Source organism: Protopterus annectens, chromosome 9.part0 (assembly GCF_019279795.1).
Source record: "Protopterus annectens isolate FY-2018-M chromosome 9.part0, PAN1.0, whole genome shotgun sequence".
In the NCBI taxonomy this organism is placed as follows: domain Eukaryota; kingdom Metazoa; phylum Chordata; order Ceratodontiformes; family Protopteridae; genus Protopterus; species Protopterus annectens.
The window spans coordinates 587,861,552-587,884,147 of record NC_056743.1 but is presented as its reverse complement, the minus strand read 5'-3'; the positions used below and the strand labels follow the sequence as shown (position 1 = coordinate 587,884,147).

At 42.8% G+C, this 22,596-nt stretch overlaps 1 protein-coding gene across 1 annotated transcript in view; it reads right to left on the bottom strand.

Moving 5' to 3' along the window:
* GMCL1 (germ cell-less 1, spermatogenesis associated) overlaps positions 1 to 22,596 on the bottom strand; it is a 1,627,466-nt gene that overhangs the window by 1,445,777 nt on the left and 159,093 nt on the right. Inside the window, exon 4 of the mRNA XM_044083130.1 lies at positions 20,737 to 20,833. Coding sequence (XP_043939065.1) covers positions 20,737 to 20,833 — 97 coding nt within the window. The remainder of the gene's footprint in view (positions 1 to 20,736; positions 20,834 to 22,596) is intronic.

Below are 22,596 nucleotides of genomic sequence, written 5' to 3'. Positions count from 1 at the left end.
CTCCGAACCCATCCAGCAAGAATGAAGGCGAGATTGACAACTTAACATCCCCACTTGACCATTTAAAATACCGGCAACTCAGAAATGAAACATAAAAATCGATCATACTGGATAAAAAAAAGCTACTACCAGAATCTACTAAACAAACATCATAGCAACCCTCAGAAGTTCTGGGCAAGCATAAATCAGATCCTTTATCCAGGACAGTCTACCACCCCTACCCCTGCCAACCTCACAAATAGATCCCCAGACAGCATAGCCGACGCCTTTAATAGCTATTTCACTGAAACCATACAATCCTTAGCAAATCAACTAACCCCAATAAATTCCAACACCAGCTCCAATCCTACTAGAAACCATCCCCAATTTAGTTTCCAACCCATCTCCATCACCTATATCAAAACATAGTTAAAAAAACTAAAACCTACTACCCTCTCTGCTGACCTCCTCCCCGCAGAGTATTTACAAATAGCTGCAGAAGCCATTGCATACCCTATAACTATACTAATAAATAGAACCTTGTCCGAAGGTACTATCCCCTCCCTATGGAAGATATCCCATGTCATCCCACTTCATAAAGGTGGAAATTCCACAGAATTATCCAACTATAGACCAACTGCCATTCTTTCCCCATTAGCCAAAATAATGGAAAAAATGTGTTCATAAGCAACTAATGCAATACCTAATACAAAACAACTTACTATCCAACTCCCAGCATGATTTCAGGCCACATCACAGTACCACATCTGCCCTCCTTTCCTTTACAAATGCCATAAACCAAAATAGGAATGATAACAAGATATCCTCTGCCCTCTTTCTTGACCTATCAAAAGCCTTTGACATGGTCAACCATGAACTCCTCATTCTCTCACTGAAGTCTATGTCCATAAACATGCACACAATCCAATGGTTCCAATCATACCTAACTGGCAGACGACAGGCAGTAGCATGGCAGAACAAATTATCCAACCAACTAGCACTCACTCTTGGTGTCCCTCAAGACTCTATACTAGGACCACTACTCTTTTCTATCTTCATCGATAACCTCCACACAGCTATTCATAAGGCTACCTGCATTCAATATGCAGATGATTCCACTGTCATCTGCTCAGCCACCTCTCCAGCCGACCTACAAATCGCAACCCAAAACACATTTAGCACTATTGAAAACTGGCTCACCAACCAACGTTTGCTACTGAACCCCAACAAAACCAAACTTCTGCTCTTCACTCCCACTAATAGAGCCACCCCTTTTTCTCATTCACTATTACTTCCAACAATGGTACCACCATCTCCCCAGATACCCATACTAAACTTCTAGGAGTCATTATAGATAATAAGCTCGAATTTGACCTACAGGTCAACAAAACCGTGCAGACCATCAATAAAAAACTCTGATCAATGTACAGAAACAAGACATTCTTAACCCCACAGGCTAGAATAGCAATTGCCAGATCACAACTACTCTCTACTCTTATTTATGCTTCTCCAGTACTCTCAAACCTAAATAAGTCAGAACTGAATAAACTCTCCCATAGCTACAGCCATATTGCCAGATTTGCAACTAACTCCACCTACAGAACCCATCACTGCCAGAACCTGAAACAACTAGGTTGGCTTGAACTCCCCAACTTAATTAAACTAAATTAACTCTTAGTTGCCCACAAAGTTCTTAACCATCCTGAAAATACCCCCTCACTCTCTAATATAATAAAGCCATACAACAACCTGAGGTCACGAAGATCGTCCGACAAAATAATGGTCCAAACCTACACAGCTAACAATTCTGCTGGGGAATCTCTGTTTGCCAACTTTGTTGGCAAGATCTGGAATTCTCTACCAAACCATATCACCATGCAATCCTCCTTAAACCTTTTCAAAAAAAGCATAAAACAGCATCTTAAACTCAACTGGCTTTGTCCATGTTCCTACCCTGACTAAACTGTATCACTGACCTACATTAAAACTAACCAAACTGTTTTCTAATACAGTCTGACCTTTTCTACAAGTATAATGTGCTGATCTTGTAACTGTGACTCTCTTTAGGAACAACGCTATAACATAGTAAATAACTTTTGTATAACTTTTTCAATGTAAATAACTTGATGTGTAAATTCTTGAAGAAACTGTTGTAACCTTGTAACTAAATGATTTGGAGCTTTTCTCCCCGGGCCTCCACTGAAAATGGACATATATCCAGTCGGACTATCCCGGTAAACAAATGTAAAATAAAATAAATAAATAAATTTATAGATTTTTCCTTATTGAGAGCTTCTGAGAGACTGCGATCTATTTAAAGGCCTCTGGAAGGAATGGAGGTTTCCTGGCCAGTATGGGAACTGGAGAACCTGAGCAGTTAGACAAAGGGACTGAATATCTGGATCAGACCAGGAAGGTGCTATGAGAATGAACTGAACCTTACAAATCTGACTTTCTGTAACAGTCTTAGTGACAGAAGAAGGGGAGGGAAGGCATAAAAGAGACCCAGTGGAAAACCATGGAAAAATGCGTTTCTGTGTAGCTATCCTTCTTGAGAAACTATGCTGAAAAGTAACAGCATCTAGTGTTGAATAGTGCAGCAAAAAGATTGCTACAAGGTCTCACACACTTCCTGAATATGCCGCTTGCTACTCTGATGTTGAGAGACCATTCACTGGGTAGCAATATCTGTCTGCAAAGTTTGCCCTCAATCACGGTAATAGAGCCAGATATATGCACTACTATTAGGAGGCTTTGTGAGGCTACTGCCCATTCCAATACTCTCATAGCTTGTATACAAAGACGGTAGGATCTGGTTCCTCCTTGCTTGTTTATATATCATACTACTGCAATGTTGACCAACTGTATAACATCTTGAGGGAGCACATCCTGAAATGCCTACACCGCTAGGAGAACTCCTGTCATCTATTTCCAATTTTATACAGAGATGTCTATTCTGTGTTCCAAGAACCTTGTACTGTTTTGTACAAGAAATGCCCACCCACCCACCTTCCAACCGGAAAGTAGGCATATATGTGGTTACAGTTGCAATCACAACTGGCTAGATGTAAGATACTCCTATCAACAGAGTTTTGGGGATATGTCTACCACTTTGGGTTCTCTCTGGAAATTTGAGATAACTTGATCCTGTGACACACAAGCTGAGAGGACTGACCCCACTGTACCTACAGCATCCACTGTAAATTCTCATGTTGAGTTGGAGTGGGGGGCCATTTGTTTTAAGGCAGCAATAGTACACTGAGGACTACAGCTGAGCTGCCACCAGTCTTGCAGAAGCAGAAATTAGACCTCAAACACTAATGGGGAAATTCTATCCTCCGGTATGATTGCTAGCTAACTCTGTGACACCATAAAGAAGTTGGGACTTGACGAAAGCCAGTATCATCTCCTTCTGGTGAAACTGGGTAGGGTGCCTGTGAGTTCTGTGACAGTATAAAGAAGCTACTGAGGTAGGTTTTGAGTGACTCAACCTAGGGACTTCTTTCTCTGATGCGAAGCTGCCTGTACATGCCCTCAGTGTCAGTTCCTCCACAGTGCCAGAGGATTCTTACAAGGGAGGAGAAGATGGTTATGTAGACGTGGCAGTAATGGACATCTTTCTTCTGGGAGATGGGAATGAGATGTGAGGTTTTTTTCAGGGACTGAGTCTGTGTAAGACTGGCTGACCCTCCTGGGTTGGTGGAACTGCGGCTCCCATAGGTGCAGAGTCCAGAGATATAATGATCTTAATCACTAACTTATTCCTAAAAATCTGCAAATGTTCTAGCACTAAAATTTGTACAAATACTGCAGTTACTAGAGAGAGGAGGTGCCCCTAAACCACTTGTGGGGATCCTGTGGTGGTATTTTATGCCCACATCATATACATTTCTTAAAGCCTGGCTTCCCGTCCTTATCCGTATCTTAAAATGCTACCTAAATAAAAACTTACAACAGAGTAGAAAGACCTACTATCGAAAGGGAAAGTAAAGATACAAGGCAAAAAGTAGGCTAATAGCCTAAGATATGACTTGAGTAGGGAGTTTGAAAAGAAAGACATAGTGACGGAGGAAAAATCGAATTGCACAGAAAAAGCAAAGCGCTAAAGAAGATTGACACCTAGATGATTATTTACTCCTCAGCAAAAAAAAATGAAAAAAGGGACGACTTAACTGTCCAATAACTTATTCAAAACTCCCTTCTAAACATCTAGAGCAGCTTGGAGATGTTGTTTAAATGGTGGCAACATTACCTGGAGGATCCTGCAGCAACAAGCAGTTATAGGTAGGGAAGCTGAACGTATGAGGAGTCCATTGCTGTTGCAAAAGGGTGCCAAAGGTACCAGTCCTGAGGGTCCAGTGTCTGACAGGACCTGACAAATTGTAGGTTTACAATTCTGAAATGAATTAACTACAAAATTACGCAAAATATAAAAAAACATTTTTCTCATTATCAAATCACTTAACTCTAGTGTGGAGCTACTGAACTTTGACACGCTTCAAAAGATCTTTTAAGACTCATTCTCTTTAATGTTTAATGACAACTAATCCAGCTTCATTAATTATTAAGATTTTACTTCAAGCATACGTGTCATTTTAACATCTGTTTTGATACACTGTTAGCTTGTTACGTTTCAGATTTTATTTGTATGGCGTTCGTCAAAAAGAAAAACTGGAAGTATAGTGTTATTAATACAACCAAAAAAAAAAAAAAAAAACAAATGTAACGCTAGCAGCTGGAACAATATATAAATCAAGAATCCACCATATTAAAAAATAAACTTTTATTGCCAATATAAAATCTGCAAAGAATTAAGCATTTTCGTCCTTATAGAACCCAGGACTTCTTCAGAATCAGACGTAAAAATAGTAGCCTATTTATAGACCACCACGGCTTGAAGGGATAATTGAATAATTACTAAATGGTCCTTATGCTATTATATTTAAAAAAACCTTACTCACTTATGTCAAGGGACCAGTTAAAATCTGTCTGAATAAAAAATATTATACAAAGAATAATATTACATTGTTCAACATAAATATATTTATATATGAATATATAAAGATATAATTATAGAAATATATTATACAAAGAATAATATTACATTATTCAACCTAAATATATTTATATATAAATATATAAAACACTACAGTTAAATAATTAAATATTTAAAATTATTCCAAATAACCATAAATAAAATAATACCTGGTAAGACCTCCTATACTAACAGACTTCATTCGTAACAGGAGTTGAACAGAGATTTGTTCAGTTCAATGAGACCAGGTTCTTGAAAAGCATGCAGTCTCAGTTGCCATTTCAGTTCTAATACCTGTGGTTCCCCTTGCTATCTCCATTTCTCGGAATGTGCCTTAATATATTTAAAAAAACAAATTGAAACTTTTTTATATATAGTACACATCCTAGAGTGCTTAAAAATAGAAGTTATGTTCTTACCATAACGTTCCATGTTAGTTGTCTTCTTCTCGCCTTCTTCTTGCTGGATGGGTTCGGAGCCGACCTCGGCTCCGACTCGGCCACTCTAAAAGCTCGAGAGTTGGTTCCACCGGCTCGAGGCTCCCCTTATATCCCACAATGCTAGGCGAGAGTTACCTCAGATCTCGTTTGTAAGCTAACCCCAGCTTATAAAAGTAACAGACTAACTGTAAAAAAAGAGTCCACCTCTAACAACAGGAAGAAAGAAGGGTGACCTACATCCTGAACCAGGAAATATGCATAATAGCATATGTCTAAGAAAGAGGTGGTAGAAAGAGAGGTCACAATCACAACTCCTCTAGGTCTGTCCAGGCCAGGGGGAAGGAGGGTGGGACGCAAGAAGAAGGCGAGAAGAAGACAACTAACATGGAACGTTATGGTAAGAACATAACTTCTATATGTTAAGTTGTCTATCTCGCCTTCATTCTTGCTGGATGGGACCGCGTCCCTAGCACCTTGTCCCGGGTGGCCTAACGGAACAGACTCCTGAGAACAGTGGAACCAAAGTTAGCTCTATGCCTAGAAGCTAAATCCAACTTATAATGAGAAATGAAAGTGTGAGGAGTAGCCCAAGTAGCTGCTGCACAAATGGTGTCAATAGGCAGTCTGTCTTGGAAAGCTAAAGAAGTAGCCAAAGCTCTGGTGGAGTGAGCCTTAGGTTTATCAGGCAGCCTTTGATGTCTAATCTCATATACAAGGGAAATCAAAGATGTTAGCCATCTGGATAATGATACCTTTGAAACTGAAAGTCCCTTTCTGCTCTCCGCATAGGAGACAAACAGCTGATCAGATTTTCTGAACTGTTTAGTTCTATCCAAGTAGTACCTCAATTGAAGGTGAACATCCAGGCAGTGTAATTTTTGTTCAGACCTATTGGAGTATTCTGGAAAAAAGACTGGTAGATCAATGGATTGATTCAGATTTGATGTCGAGACCACTTTAGGCAAAAAGGACGGGTTAGTTCGTAAGGATACTCAGTCCTTATGAAACAAAAGATAAGGAGGACGACAGCTGAGTGCTTGAAGCTCTGAAACTCTTCTAGCTGATGTAATAGCTACCAGAAAAAGAGTTTTCCATGATAACAATTTTAAAGAACAGGAAGCTGCAGGTTCGAAAGGGGGGAGAATCAAAGAAGCAAGAACTAAATTTAGGTCCCAAGGAGAAGGAGGATTTCTTATAGGAGGTCTGAGAAGAAAAACTCCTTTCAAAAAGGCTTTGCAGAGTTTGTGGGACATTAGAGCACATTCAGAAATACCCACATGAAAGTTAGAAATAGCTGCCAATTGAACTTTAAGTGTAGAGGGAGATGAACCTGCATGGAAGAGTTCAGCTAGAAAATCAAGGACTAGTTGGATGGAAGCGGTGAAAGGATCTATGTCCTTTCCTTGTGCCCAATATGAGAAGCGTTTCCACTTACTCAAATAAATCTTTCGAGTGGAAGATTTATGGGAAGCTATCAATATATCTCTAACAGAGTGAGATAATAGAGGAAGCCTGGCTAAGGTTGGAACTGGAGGAACCAAGCAGTGAGGTTCAGAGAGGGAGGGAGCGATGAAACTGACCCGACTGATGGATCAAGAGATCTGGAACTAGGTCCAGATTCCACGGTCGCTCAAGAGAAACGATGTAGAAAGGGGAACCACACTTGTCGAGGCCAGTAAGGAGCAATGAGGATCAATGAGGCCTTCTGAGCGATAGCTTTCTGTATTACTTGAGAGATCAGTGGGAAAGGAGGAAATGCATACAGAAGTCCCGGGCCAAACTTGGACTAGAGCGTCTCTGCTGGGTTGGCCTGGTAAAGGGAATAGAGTGAAATATTCTCTGCACTTGCTGTTTTGGGGAGTAGCAAAAAGATCGCAGCAAGGCTGACCCCACTTGAGAAAAATTTCTCTCACTACAGAGTCTTTCAGAGACCACTCGTGAGGCATGAGAATAGCTCTGCTCAACTTGTCCGCAATATGATTGGACTTCCCGGGGATGTGCGTTGCTATCAGAAAACGCTGAGAAGAAATCGCCCATTGCCACAGTCTGAGTGCTTCTCGACACAGGGGTATGATCTGGTTCCGCCTTGTTTGTTGATGTACCACACTACAGACATATTGTCTGTCTGGATTGCAATTGTTCCCAAGGGAAGAGAGTCTTGAAGGGCTTGCAACGCTAAAAGCACTGCTCTCATCTCCAGAACATTTATGTGCAAGTGGCATTCGTTTGGTTGCCATGTGCCCTGGACTGTCCTGCCCTGATAATGCCCCCCCCACCCGATCAGGGAGGCATCCGTTGTCAGTGTAGCAACCGGAGGAGGTGGAACAAAGGGTCTTCCCGACAGGAGATGGGGGGAAGACATCCACCACATGAGATGCTTTTTGCACGCTTGCGTGATCACAATGGTGTGAGACATTGGAAGTTCCTGGTATGACCATTGAGTAAAAAGCATCCATTGAAGGATCCGCATGTGGTATCTGGCTAATGGAAGGAGAGGTATGGCTGCTGCCATAATTCCCAACACCTTTAGAACTAACCTGGCTTTGATTCTGTTGTTGTTGAGAAGGAGTGATACCAATTTGTGAATGTCTGATATCCTCTGATGCGTTAGCCTTGCAGACATGTTTATCGTATCTAGGTTTGCGCCTATGTAGGTAATAGTACGACAAGGCGACAAAACAGACTTTTCGCAATTTACTGAAATACCCAGCTTTTGACAAACGCGAAAAGTGTAATCTCTGGCCATCAGAAGGAGATGCTTGGTGGGAGCTGTGAGGAGCCAGTTGTCCAAATATGGAAACACCTGGAATCCTTGTCGTCTCAGGTGAGAAGCTACCACTGCCATGCATTTGGTAAACACCCGGGGGGCAGTGGTGAGACCAAAGGGCAGGGCCCTGAACTGAAAATGACTGGTTCCCAGCCTGAAGCGGAGGAATCTTCTGGAGCGTCTGTTCATCTTTATGTGATAGTACGCATCCCGAAGGTCTATAGAGCACATCCAGTTTCCTTTGCCCAAAAGGGGAAGGATGGATTGCAGCGTGACCATCCGAAATCTTGTTTTCTTGACTGATTTGTTCAAGACACTGAGATCCAAAATTGGTCTCCAGTCCCTGTTTTCTTTGGAACTAAAAGAACCTTGAGTAGATTCCGGATCCTTGCTGGTCTGCTGGAACTGGCTGAATTGCTCTTTTTGCAAGCAGTTTTGAAATTTCCAAAGCTGCTAGATCCCTTTGAGCGGGTGGAACATCTGGAAGGGATTTTTTTGACTGATTTGGAAAGCGAAGAAAGGGGATATAATAGCCTTCGTAAATGATGGACTGTACCCATTTGTCTTGAGTCAGGGATAGCCAGGCTTCTGGGTACAGTGACAATCTTCCCCCGACTGCCTCCGAAGATGGGCAGTCGGGCAACACCTCAGGGATGCTGAAAGGGCTTGTCAGGGAAGGGTTCCCGACTGCCCTGGTTCTGCAGATCCCCCCCTGCCCCCAGGGCGACGTCTACCATTGTTATTCCCACCTCTGCCTCTGGTGGGAAAACGACTCTGTGCGTCAGGCGAAGTCCCTTGAGATTGTTTACGGAACCACATCTTTCCACCCTTCTGGCCTTTGGGGTAAGGCCTGGAAGGAGTAGAAAAACGGACTCCGACGGCAGAAAGGGTCTTGCCATCAGTCTCGCACCTAGTCAAGGTTTCTTTCACTTGAGGACCAAAGAGAGATGATCCATCAAAAGGGGAGTTCGTGAAAGACGTCTTGAAAGGGTCTGCAAAATTGCATAGCCGCATCCAGGCATGCCTACGTAAGGCCACACCTGTCCCTGCGGCTCTGCTCGCTCCATCAGCCGCGTAAGAAAGAAGGCGCATGGAGGAGTTGGTTATGGAATTAAGGGTAGCCAGCTGCGTGTTCATCTTATCTTGGAAACCCGCAGCTGTAGGATCCTTTAACATTTCACTCGCTTCCTTGATCAAGTCCCTTTGAAGACGAGTAAAATGGCACAGGTAGTTCAGCGAACGCATGGTAAATGTCGTTGAGGAGAACATCCGCTTCCCGTACCTATCCATGGACCTAGATTCCTTGTTAGGTGGATGGACAGGTACTGAAGGATCAGCTAGCTCCTTCTTTGTGGCAGCAGCTACCACCATAGCATCCACAGAAACTCCTTTTGTTAAAAATTGTTTGTCTGCTGGAGCTGTTATGAACTTAGAGGGTCTCCTGGGAGTGGGGTCCACTGAATCAGGAGCCGTCCATGCCTTCTTAGCAACCACCTGCATGAGGGGGTCGAAGGGGGGGACACCCAGGAGGTGGAAGGACGAGAGCCAACGCCTCAAGATACACAGATTCGTCCTCCGAAGGGTTGAGGGCTGGCCAATTTCCCCTCTGTTTCAGGATCTCCAGAATGTCTGCAAATGAGACATCTTCAGAAGGGGAACGGGGAACCCTCAGAATCATCCAAATCTGTGTCTGACGTGATGGACTCAGGTGAGTCAATGTGTTTCCTCTTACACTTCCTCTTCCGAGGGGGCTCTTCTGCCAAATCAGGAGAGGCCTCGGAAGAGGATGAAATCCCCACAGGGGGCTCCTGAGGAGCTGGCTCTCTGAGGTCCGGGATGAGGGAGTGAGTCGACTTAGCCTGAGGCACCATAGAGGGAGGGGCGGACGGAGCCGACTGTGGAGTAGAGCCAGGCTCTAACACACTCCGCATGACCTCGAATGCACCCCTGTCAGGCAGAGCCAGAGGTCCCCGCTCCAAAAAGCTAAGAACCCCCCTCGGCACCGACAGTGATGGCTCCGAGGCCGATGTCGGAGCCGAACTCACCAGCGCCGAAGCACCGAGAGGGAGAGGGGGGTCGGACAAGGGTCCGATGCCACTCACCCCCTCGGAGCCGACGAGGGAAGTCCGGCGCCGAGATTCTTCCAAGGAAGAAAACGGAGCCGACGACGGAGCCGAAGACAATTGTATCGGCTCCGACGCAATCACAGTCTCGGTTCCGACACGACCCGGCTCCGAGCTCAAGAGAGTCGAAGGAGGAATATGTTGATGGACCGGGGCAGGCATCGACTGATGAGTCGGGCTCTGAAGCATCTGGGCCAGTGCCTCGGACTTAAGTAGTCAACTCACTACCCTCTGAAGGTCATGATCCGACAGCCTCGATGACCTAGAGGAGTGAGATCTTTGGCTCCGTTCAGACAGCAGGGGAGATCCTGGAGCCGAATGAACGGAGCCAAGAGATGGTGACCTGGACCTCTTCCTAGTTGTCGGCTCCGAAGGTCTGGTCGTAGCCGACACGGGAACTTCTACCTCGGCTCCGGCCGAGCGAGGGGGCCACAGAAACTGTGGACTGAGACTTATCGGCTCCAGCCGGAGCCGATGAAGGCAAAGGTTGTGAAACCTTAGGTCTCGGCTCAGTAGCCGGAGCCGAAGACCTAGATGCCTTAGAGGGCTTCCCTGTTGAAACAGACAGGGAATCCTCTGGCTTGAGTAAGCCTCTAAGAATCAATTTATTCTTTCTTTCCTGCAGGACCCTGGGGCTGAAGCCATGGCACACAGCACAGGAGTCCTGCAGGTGCAAAGGCCCCAGACAATAGACACAAGAAGTGTGAGCATCTGTCAGAGACATTTTCTGACAGCACGCATCACACTTCTTGAATCCGGAGACCTTTGCTTCTTTAGACATTTTTATCTGAACAGGTGTACACAAACACGCACACAAACACACTAGTTACACCCTGTCAGGTTAATTATAATAAAAAGCAGTACTAGTAATTTAAACTAAAATAATACACACACACTCCACTAGGGAAGGAAAGGCCTATAGGCCCAAGGGAAGAACCAAAGGTTCTTGAGGAAAGAAACGGAAATTTTTGGAAGGGAATAAAAAGTTTTCTAAACTACACTAAATTAAGTAAATATATTAAATTAAAGGGGTTTTTAAAGACTAATTTCAACAAGAAATAGTACTCACCAAGAACCGGTAGAAACAACCAACCTCGAAGCTGTAGCGGCAAACGAGATCTGGGGTAACTCTCGCCTAGCATTGTGGGATATAAGGGGAGCCTCGAGCCGGTGGAACCAACTCTCGAGCTTTTAGAGTGGCCGAGTCGGAGCCGAGGTCGGCTCCGAACCCATCCAGCAAGAATGAAGGCGAGATAGACAACTTAACATAGAGCATTTTATCATTCTTTTTTTTTCAGTTTCATAATTATGCTTCCTCAAACATCTTCCCCACATAAAAAGATGGACAATTTGAGCACTGAGTTAAATATATTATATCTTTAGTCTGACAGTTACTTTTACACAGTTCTACAATGAATGCAAGTCATTTTCCACCACCAAATTTTTTGCTTCCAAAATAAAAGGGCAAGAAGACAATTCCCACATTTAACTGTTCCACCTTTAAGTAGATTGTCACAAATGGTTCCTCTTTCAAGCCATTCTTTCAAATTACACCGTTTTAGAGACAAATCTCGGTTCATGCACTAAAATTTTAAAAATATCAGGATCATCTCCCAGTATATTCCAATTTCTTCTAATAATATTCTTAATTTCACTTGTTTGAGGGCAATGCTGCAACACCAAGGCCCTCTTAAAGTCATTCCCATCATTAATTTGTTTGCCCAAAGTAAGCCCTGTACCAAGCAGGCGTTTGTATAGAACACCCCATTGAGAGTGAACATAGTCCCTGATATCTTTAACCATCTGCAAGAGATGACCTCTAGCTATAAAGATCTCCACAACTACATCTAGTTCTTTCAAACTGTCCTCAGCATGTGATGTTATCCTATCTACTCAAATGCACTGACCTTTAACAATGCTCTTCTTTTGACTTAAGATGACAACTTTTAAAATCTAAATAATAATTACTAAATGTAAGTTTTTTGCTCACTGTAGATTGAAAACCTTTTTCAGTTTGGGCTATCAATGTATCCAAATAACTGATTCTATATTTATCAAAATTGTAAGTACATTTTAAAAAGACAGATGAAAGGTTAAGTTAATTGATAAAATTACAAATACCATCCTCAGTACCCTCCCACTGGATGAATACATCATCCAAATACTGAAAATATAGCTTAATATTTCTATAAAATTTTGAATTAAAAAACATCTTGGTTTCCCAGTCCAATAAAACTAAATTTGCATAGATGGGGGCACAGGCAACCCCTTTGATTTGTCTAAATATTTCCCCTTCAAACTACACATAACTTCTTATTCTTGATCATAGTTATGTACTCACCATAACGTTCCATGTGAGTTGTTCATCTCACCTTCATTCTTTACTTATGGGTTCGGAGCGGATTCATCAGCTTCGGTATGGCCATATGCAAAGCTTGAGGTCTTCCAGTAGCTTGAGGCCAAGCCCCTATCCCATGATGCACTGTAAATCACCTCAGATCTTGTTTGCTGCATGTACTATAACCATATAACGAGCTATCCTCCTATGGAAAGGAAGAAGAAATTGAGCAACCAGGATGAGACCAACATCTAGGTCAGCTATCAGCCAGGAGGGGGAAGGAGGGAGGGATGTTAGAATGAAGGTGAGATGAACAACTCACATGGAACGCTATGGTGAGTACATAACTTCTTAATGTGAAGTTGTTCAATCTCTCCGTTCATTCTTTACTGATTGGTAGCGTCCCTAGCACCATAAATCTCGGGTGGCTCACAGGAGTACATTCTTCAGAACCGTACACTCAAAGGAAGCCCTGTCCCTGGAGGCCTTATCAACTTTGTAATGCGTGATAAAGGTATGAGGTTTAGACCAATTGGCTGCTGCACAAATGTTATGAAAGGGCAATTTGGCTTGGAATGCAGAGGATGCAGAAACTGCTCTGGTTGAGTGAGCTTTAATCTTGTGTTGCAAAGGCATATTAGCAGCTGAGTAAACAAAGGTGATACAATCAGATAACCATTTAGACAGAGTTGTTTTAGCCACTGGTCTGCCTTTTCTGGCTTCAGAGAATGAAACAAAGAGCTGGTCTGACTTCCTGATATTTTTGTTCTATCCAAATAAAATCTGAGCTGTCTGTGAACATAAAGTTTGTGCAGTATATACTCCAACTTATTGGAATGATTAGGGAAGAAAATTGGTAACTCAATGACTTGGTTGATATTAGTTTCTGAACAAACCTTGGGCAAAAAAGAGGGATTTGTCCTAAGAGATACTCTGTCACTATGAAAAATCAAATACGGAGGGCTGATAGATAAAGCTTGAAGTTCTGACACTCTGCAGGCAGAAGTAATAGCTACACGAAAAATATTTGAGGTCACATGATGATGCTGGTTCAAACGGGGGAAAGGATTATATGAGACAGCATAACATTTAGATTCCATGGAGAATAGGGAGTTTTCACAGGAGATCTCATATGAAATGTTCCCTTGAGAAAGGCCTTGGATAACTTGTGGGACAATCCGTCAATCCCGAGATGAAAGTTAGATATAGCAGCCAACTGAACCAGAACTGTTGCGGCTGCCGCTCCTTTATTAAAAATCATCATCAAGAATTCTAGCATGGGTGTCAAGGGGGCTTGGCAAGGATCAATGTTCTGCTTAAAAGCCCATATGAAAAATCTTCCACTTACTAAGATATAAACTTCTAGTGGACGGCTTATGAGAAGACAAAAGGATCTGTTTTGTCTCATTGGAGAAGTTATGAAGCCTGGCTATGAAGGGAACTGCAGCAGCCAAGCTGTCAGCTTCAATGACTGCAGAGAAGGATGAAGGTCCCCCGATGGATGCGTCAGACGGTCTGGAACTGGGTCCAGAATCCAGGGACACTCCAAGAGATGATGTTGAAGGAATGGGAACCAAATCTGCTGAGGCCAATGAGGGGCTATAAGAATGATGGTCCTTCCCAGGGATTTTGCTTTCTGTAGAACTTTGGGTATCAATGGGATTGGTGGAAATGCATAGAGGAGACCCGGGGGGCAATCGTGTATGAGTGTATCCCTTGGGGCTTCTCCCGGAGGAGGAATCAGGGCAAAGTAGCTTCTGCATTTCATGTTGATGTGGCTGGCAAAAAGGTCGCAGCAAGGCTGGCCCCATTTGCGGAAAATCCTGTCTGCAATCTCTTTCTTGAGGGACCACTCGTGCGGCAACAAGATTACCCTGCTCAGTTTTGTCTGCTATCACGTTGGATCTCCCCGGGATACGAGTTGCCAACAGAAAGTGCTGGGAGGAAACAGCCCACTGCCTAACTCTGAGGGCTTCTCGGCAAAGGGGGTAAGATCTGGTTCCCCCTTGCTTGTCCAAGTACCAGACAACTGACATATTGTCTGTCTGAATTGCAATCGTTCCAAGGGGAAGAGAGTCCTGGAAGTACTGCAACGCCAAAAGTACTGCTCTTATCTCCAGAACATTGATATGCAAGTGTCACTCCTGATCTGTCCATGTGCCTTGGGCAGTCTTTCCCTGAAAATGCCCCCCTCCCACCCTATCAGGGAAGCGTCCATGGTCACAGTGGCTACTGGAGGGGTAGAACAAAGGAGCGTCCTATGGTGACATGAAGAGACGTCACCCACCACTGGAGATCTTTCTTGCAAGAGCTCGTAATCAATATAGTGTGGTCCATGGGAAGTTCCTGGTAAGACCACTGAGTGAACAACAACCATTGAAGAATCCGCATATGCGTTCTTGCTAATGGTATGGCTAGGATTGCTGCAGCCATCAAACCCAGTACTTTCAGAACTTCTGAAGCTGGTGCTCTGTCTTTCGATACCAAAGTGCTGACATGCTGATGAAGAAGGAAGACACTTTTGACCGGTAGCCTCAGAGTGGTGGTTGAGGTGTCTAGCTCTGCCCTGATAAAAACGATATGCTGCGATGTCGACAAGGCAGACTTTTCTGAGTTGACTGTAATGCCTAAATCATTGCAAAGTGACAGAGTGTACTCCCTTGCCTGAATCAGTTGATGCCTGGTGGTAGCAGTAAGGAGACAATCATCTAGGTATGGAAACACCTGGAATCCTAGACATCTCAAATGAGCCGTGACCACTGCCATGCATTTGGTGAACACTCTGGGGGCTGTAGTGAGACCAAGGGCAGGGCTCGAAACTGATAATGATTGGCTCCCAGCCGAAACGCAGGTGATCTCTGTATGGCCTGGCCATCTTTATGTGGTAGTATGCATCCTTGAGATCTATCAAGCACATCCAATTGTCTTTCCCTAAGAAGGGAAGTATAGATTGGAGCGTGACCATCTGGAACTTCTCTTTCTTTACATATTGGTTGAGTCTGCTGAGGTCTGAAATGGATCTCCAGTCCCCTGTTTTCTTTGGAACCAAAAAGAACCTTGAGTAAGTTCCGGATCCTGTTTGGTCTGCTGGGACTGGCTGGATGACACTTTTTTTCTAGCAACTTGTGGACCTCTATAGTTGCTTGTTCCCTGTAACTGGGTGGAACATTTGGGATTCTCCTTATGGACGGGAGGGGGGGGGGGTGAATGGTATGAAGTACTCTCTGAAAATGATACTTTGTACCCAGCTGTCTTTTGTTATTTCTTGCCAGGCGTCTGGACACAAAGATAAACAACTCCCGACCACCTCAAGAGCAGGACAGTCAGGCCTCCTTTCAGGAGCACTGGTAGGACTGACCAGAGAAGTGATCTCTGTCACCCTGATGTTGCGGACCTCCTCTGCTGCGAGGGCGGCATCTTCCACTATTACCCCCTCCTCTGCCCCTGGGGGGGGGGTTCACCATGTGTGTCCTGAAAGGCTCCTTGGGCTTTCCGGAACCACATTTTTCCCCTTTGGCCTTTGGAATAAGGCTGGGTAGGGGTGGAACAATGGACTATGACAGCAGACAGAGTCTTTCCCTCTTGGTCAGAGTTTCCTTCGATTTGGGCCCAAAAAGAGATGAGCCATCAAAATAGGTGTTTACGAAGGATGACTTAAAGGGTTCCACAAAGGAACACAAGCGCATCCAGGAATGTCTTCTGAGAGCGATTCAAGTAACCACTGCCCTACTCGTTCCATCAGCTGCATAGGATATGAGTCGCATGGATGAGTTGACAATAGAGTTTAGGGTAGCAAGCTGGGCAGCAACTTTGTCAGAGGCCCCTGCAGCTACTGTACCCTGAAGAGTATCTCCCAATTCCTTAAGGAGATTGTTTTGCAACCTAGTGAAATGGGTTAAGTAGTTCAGTGAGCGGAGAGCAAAAGTCGCTGAACTAAAAGTACATTTCCCATATCTATCCATGATCACAGACTCTCTGTTAGGAGGATGGATAGATGAGGAAGTCTCAGACATTTCCTTTTTGGTGGCCGCCGCCACTACCATGGCATCAACAGGGATTCCTTTGGATAAGAAGGTTCTATCTGGAGGAGCTGATATGAACTTGTTAGGCCTCCTAGGAACAGGCTCCATGGACTCCAGTGACTCACACGCCCTCTGAGAGACCAACTGCATGAGCTCATCGAAGGGCAGAGACACCCAAGAGGTGGAGGGTTGAGACCCGAAAGCCTTCAGGAGAACTGACTCATCCTCAGTAGGGCTTTTGGACTGCCAGTCACCCCTCTGCCTAAGGATCTCAAGTATCTCAGTAAAGGAGATATCCTCAGAGGGGGACCGCGGGGACCCTTCTGACTCATCCAAGTCAGTGCCAGATGTTAAAGACTCCTGTGGGAAGTCCAAGTGTCTCCTCTTGCACAACCTCTTCCTGGGAAACTTCTCAGTGGGGGCCTCTGGGGAGATCTCGGAAGAGCAGGGGGCACCCTGTGGGGCTACCTGAGGCTCTGGGTCTCAACGCCTAGCCTGGATGATGGAAGCAGAAGCAGACACAGGCACTTTACGAGATAAGGAAGAAAAGACTGAAGTCGAGGATGTCTTGGGGGACAAAGCTCTCCTCATGGCCTCAAAGGCATCATAGCCCCGATGGGAAGGAACCGACTGACCCAAGGGAACTGTCAAACCCTCCTGCACCAAGGCCGTGGGCTCTGAGCTGGAGGTAGGAGCCGAGCTCATCCAAGCCGAAGCCCCGAGAGGAAGAGTCAGCACTGACAAGTTGGTCCGACTATCCTACCCGGATCTGACTGGAGAGTGTCGGCTCCTAGAGTCCCCAGTCAGAGTCGAGGACATCAGAGAGGATGGAGCCAAGGACACTAGAGCAGGTCTCGGCTCCAAAGGCTCCACGACCAACAGGTCTGCTTCCTCTGGCTCCAAAGGTCCGGTACGGCTAGGAGAAGGAGTAGTCAAAGCAGGAGTAGTGGTCTTTGGCTCCGAAGCCGCTTGGGTCAGAGCCAACAACAATTTAGCAAGGCCTGGTGCCTGTAAGATCTTCTGCACCAATCGATCCATATCCAAATCCGGCAGGCTGACAGAAGACCTAGAAGAATGCACCGATGGTGTCGACTGAAGCAATGGGGATTGAGACACTTCAGATACAGACTCCAAGGCTGGCCGGCTCCGAAAAGAAAAGACAGTCAGCTCTGAGGTCTGTGGAGCCAATGTTGCAGAATCCTCCAATTTATTTGATTTCTTAGACTGCTTAGAGTCCTTAGATTCCACAGAAGATCTAGAGGACTTGGAAGACTTGCTGGTCACTCAACACCTCTTGAAAGGGGTGCTTCAGCCCCTGTCCATCAATTTCCTTTTCCTCTAACAACAACCTCGAAGAAAAGGAATGACATATGGCACAAGACTCCTGTAAATGGACAGCTCCTAAACAATAAAAGCATGCAATATGCCCATCCATCACAGACATTCTTTGGTTGCAGTCTGGACACTTTTTAAAGCCAAACTTTGGGTGCTTGTCTTTGTCATCCGCCATAATACTGCTACAACAAACTGCAAAGCAGACAATAAACAATTTACTAGGCTCTAACAACACACACACTACCGAGCCTAAGAAAAAGGTATCTCAAAATATTAATAAGGCTATTAGGCTCTAAAATTCAAACACACACACTAGAAATGAGCCTGATAAAGAATTTAACAACTAACAAAAAGCTGTATAAAACCACTAAATATCTAAACACACTTTCTACAACTAAGGCCCAAAATATACAAGGCCAACAATAGAAAAAGGCTATTTAAAGCCTCTGGAAATAACACAGCAAGAAAACTAGGCCCAAAAAACATGAGGCCATAATTTTAAAGATTACTAATCACACACGAGAAGGGGAGCTTCAAGGAAGCTATAAAAACTAACTACCTAAGAAATCTAACTATCTATCTATGAAAGTTTAGAAAAAAATATTACTAAGCAACTGGTAAATATGAAAATATTTAAGTTGTACTGGCTCGAGCTTGCACTGGAACGTCCGATCAGATGCCACGGCAAACTAGATCTGAGGTGATTCACAGTGCATCATGGGATAGGGGCTTGGCCTCGAGCTAATGGAAGACCTTGAGCTTTGCATACGGCCGTACTGGAGCCGATAAATTGGCTCCAAACCCATCAGTAAAGAATGAATGGCGAGGTTGAACAACTTAACATCACTAGACATGAATTCCACCAACAGTTTAGCTCTATCAGATGAAACAGCTGCATAATTTAATATACTTTGATGGAAATACTCCAATCCATCATCCTTAGAAATTACAGTAAATAAATCTACAATATCAGTTGTCAAACAAAAAAAAAAAAAAACATATCTTTAGATCATAATTCCTCTTTTAGTCTTCCTAGAAAATCCCAGGAATCTACTACAAATGTGGTTCTGCCTTGTAAATCAGCTTAAGCCATCTGTCAATGCATACACTAAAGGGGGGTGTCTTGGAACCCCTAGCTGCAACTACTGGTTTAAATGGGGGTTGGTTCCTCCACATTTTTATGGACTCTGGGGATTTCAAAAATCATGGGGACAATAGGAGGCTCTACCTTTAAAAAAGTATACGTCTCATTAGAAATCCTCTAGTCTAATAACAATTCATATATGAATCGGTTTCCTATTAGATGACCGAAGACGCATTATATCGAATGCATCTTGGTCGAACTTAAAACAACAAAAACGCAAAATAGCAAAGCGGCTTTTAAGCGAATTCTTTCCCAAGGAAAGAATTTGCTTGGCCGCTTCCATTACTTTGCCGTTTTCGGCACTGTAGTGCGATCTCGGAGTTGGTATATTTAACTGGGGGGGGGGTGTGGGGGGCAAAGCCCCCCACTTTATGTATTATTTCAATTTTTTTTTTTTTTTGGAACAGCGATTTTTTTTTTCCCTTGGGAAAAAAATCACTGTTCTGAACTTTCGAGATTGTAAGCTTTTGCTTACATGGGTTTGATTATTTATCGTTCACTTTTTTAAGCATTCAGTGATATAATATAGACCCCATGAATCTATCCTCCTATAAGTTATATTAACCTAATTTCTTGAGGCATCAGAATGAGTTCCACTATCATTTAAAAGATTCCTCATAATCTGTGAATACGATAGAGAATCAAACAGCACCCCCCCCACCTTTGTCTGGTTTCATAATTCGGATGGTATGCTCTAACCTTAAAGAATCAAATAATTTATTTCCATCTTTACTTAAATTCCAATGCCCATGCTTCTTATTTTTAGAGTTTCGATATAAAGTATATAAATCTTCTTCTACTGCTCTATCAAACAAATTAAATATAGGGTGAAGCAAGGTGTTGAAAACATTCTTTCTAGTTGTTACTTCATCTCCATTTCTACAACAGATATTCATGCCTGGGTATTTCTCCTCAAAACATACCACTAAATTCAATTTCCTCAATTATTTAATTACAGTGTTTTATATATTTCTATAATTATACATTTAAATATTCATATATAAATATATTTATGTTGAGTAATGCAATATTATTTTTTGTATAATATGTTTTTATTTGAACAGATTTTAAGTGGTCCACTGACATAAGTGAGTACGGTTTCTTTAAATATATATCAGCATAAGGACCATTCAGTAATCATTCAATTATCGTTTCAAGCCGCGGTGGTCTATAAATAGGGTACTATTTTTAAGTCCAACTGATTCTGAAGAAGTCCTAGATTCTATAAGAACGAAAGCGCTTAATTCTTTGTGGATGTTATATTGGCAATAAAAGCTTATTTTTTTTTATATGGTGGATTTGTGATTCATATTGTTCCAACTGCTAGCATTACACTTGTTTGGCTTTTTGTGCTGTCAAAAAGACTTTAGTAAACTTGAACTTGAAGCATTCTGATAACCTAAAAGGAGAGCTCAACCTTAAGTCATTACTGCATAAAAATTTAAGACATCTGTAAAGTTATTACACAGTATGATCAGAAAGCGCATCAACATCCATTCATTAAGCAAAGGCAAAGCCGGTATGAACTAAAACAGCTCTGCTTTAGAACTTACCTTCCACATCAATGTTGTTGTCAGGAATCTTTAGTTCTATTTTATTCATGCTGGATTCCTTCCAAGAACCACTAAACATACTAGCAAAGTAGCCAGACTGAAAAAAAAAAGTACACATTACAAAACAAGTGGGTAACTCATACTATAAGCTCTACTATGAGGTTAAAACTACAGTTGTGGAGATAATCACTATAACAATAGGATCTTTGGATTATCTAGATGTCTGCCACTTTTGAGTACTAGCGTACTGCTCCACCTGCATTCTGGCAGCACTCCAAAGCAGTCCACTTGCTCCAATTTATGGAACATGCCTCCCTACTCTTTATCTTACCACAGTACTGTAAGCAAGAATACTCAAACTGAAAATGAATGTACATTAAAAAAACAGTTATATTCTACTGTGTAGAACAAGAGAAGCAAAATCCACCAAAACTAAACATCACCGACAAGCAAAAATTAGTAAATACGATTATTTCCTCATTCTCCATCTGCGTTCTATACAACTTTAAAGGAAAACTCCACCCTAGAACTAAAAAATATGTTTTTTTTCAGTCTATCTTTGTTTCCAGACCTATTTTAACACCTAAAATTGACTCTAAGTGCTTTATTAGTAATTTTAGCTAGTTTACCACAACATGGCTACCGATGGGGCTTGTTACATCAACATGATCTTCTTCTCCTTCAAGCCTTTCTCTTTCCTATAAAGCATTTCAAGTCTCCTTTCTCTGACTCATGCCAGACATAAGGAAGTAACTGTGAATTCCCATGCCATTGACATATAATGGGAAATGTGTGACTCTTTGTCAGTTTGTATTCCTTCTGTGTTAGGCCTGCTTCTTTTCTGTTGCTAATCACCCTCATTTATGTTTAGCTCAAGAGTTTGCTTTACAGTATAATTTGAAGTTATCTAGCAGCAAACAGAGTTGTAGCTAAACTGGATGCCTTTGTTCTAAGTGTTCTTCTGTAGTCCTTCATGAATTGACCGTCCCCTCCTCCCACACTACTGCAGAGGTGTGAAAAGAGTCACTGCAACTGACAGCTCAGAATTGAAAGGAAGGGAGTGCCATTTCAAATGTCTTCCCCTCTGCCTGCAGAATCATTAGACAGCAGCAGAAAGATTTCTGTAAACAATTTCAAATTAAATTTTGTACAACAGTTGAGAATAACTTGATTATTTCATTGTCTACACTTTTTTTTATTTCCTCCTTATTTCTACAAGACATTATTATGTTAACTTATGTTTGTTTTACAATCTCTTTGAGGAACATCAGCCCAGTGACATGTTTTTTCTGTATTTTCAATGACATTTGCATCATCTCTACACATTCTGAAGGACTACAGTAGACTGCAAACCTGTGTCTATGATGCTGGCACAGTAAAAGCATGTACCGAAAACTCTGTTTTCTATACTCCATGCATTGAAATTTTTTTTTGGTGGTGGGCTACTAATTATTTTGTGCATGTATGTATCACTTGTATAATGCAGATAACTGAGGCACTTTGGGAGCTTAATATGATCATCTCTAATTCAGCTGATACTATTTAGCAATCCTTTAGTCCTTTTTCCATATTAATAAATTTACTTTGAGGCCCTCCCTGCCTTTCTTTGTGCATATTTCAAATCTTACTGCTACACTGGTCATATATTGAGCTGTTAATTGGCAGCAGACACTACTCAGCCAAACAATTATTCATATTTTTCACATTACTAATTTGACTTTGGTATCTTTAAAACAATAAAAGAGATGTGCAGTTTGCAGAAAACATCACGTAAGAGGGTTTACACCCTTCACTAAAATAAGGATTGCAGCATACAATTTGCAGTTGTAGTAACTAAACTTGTAAAGTCATTGCAAACAG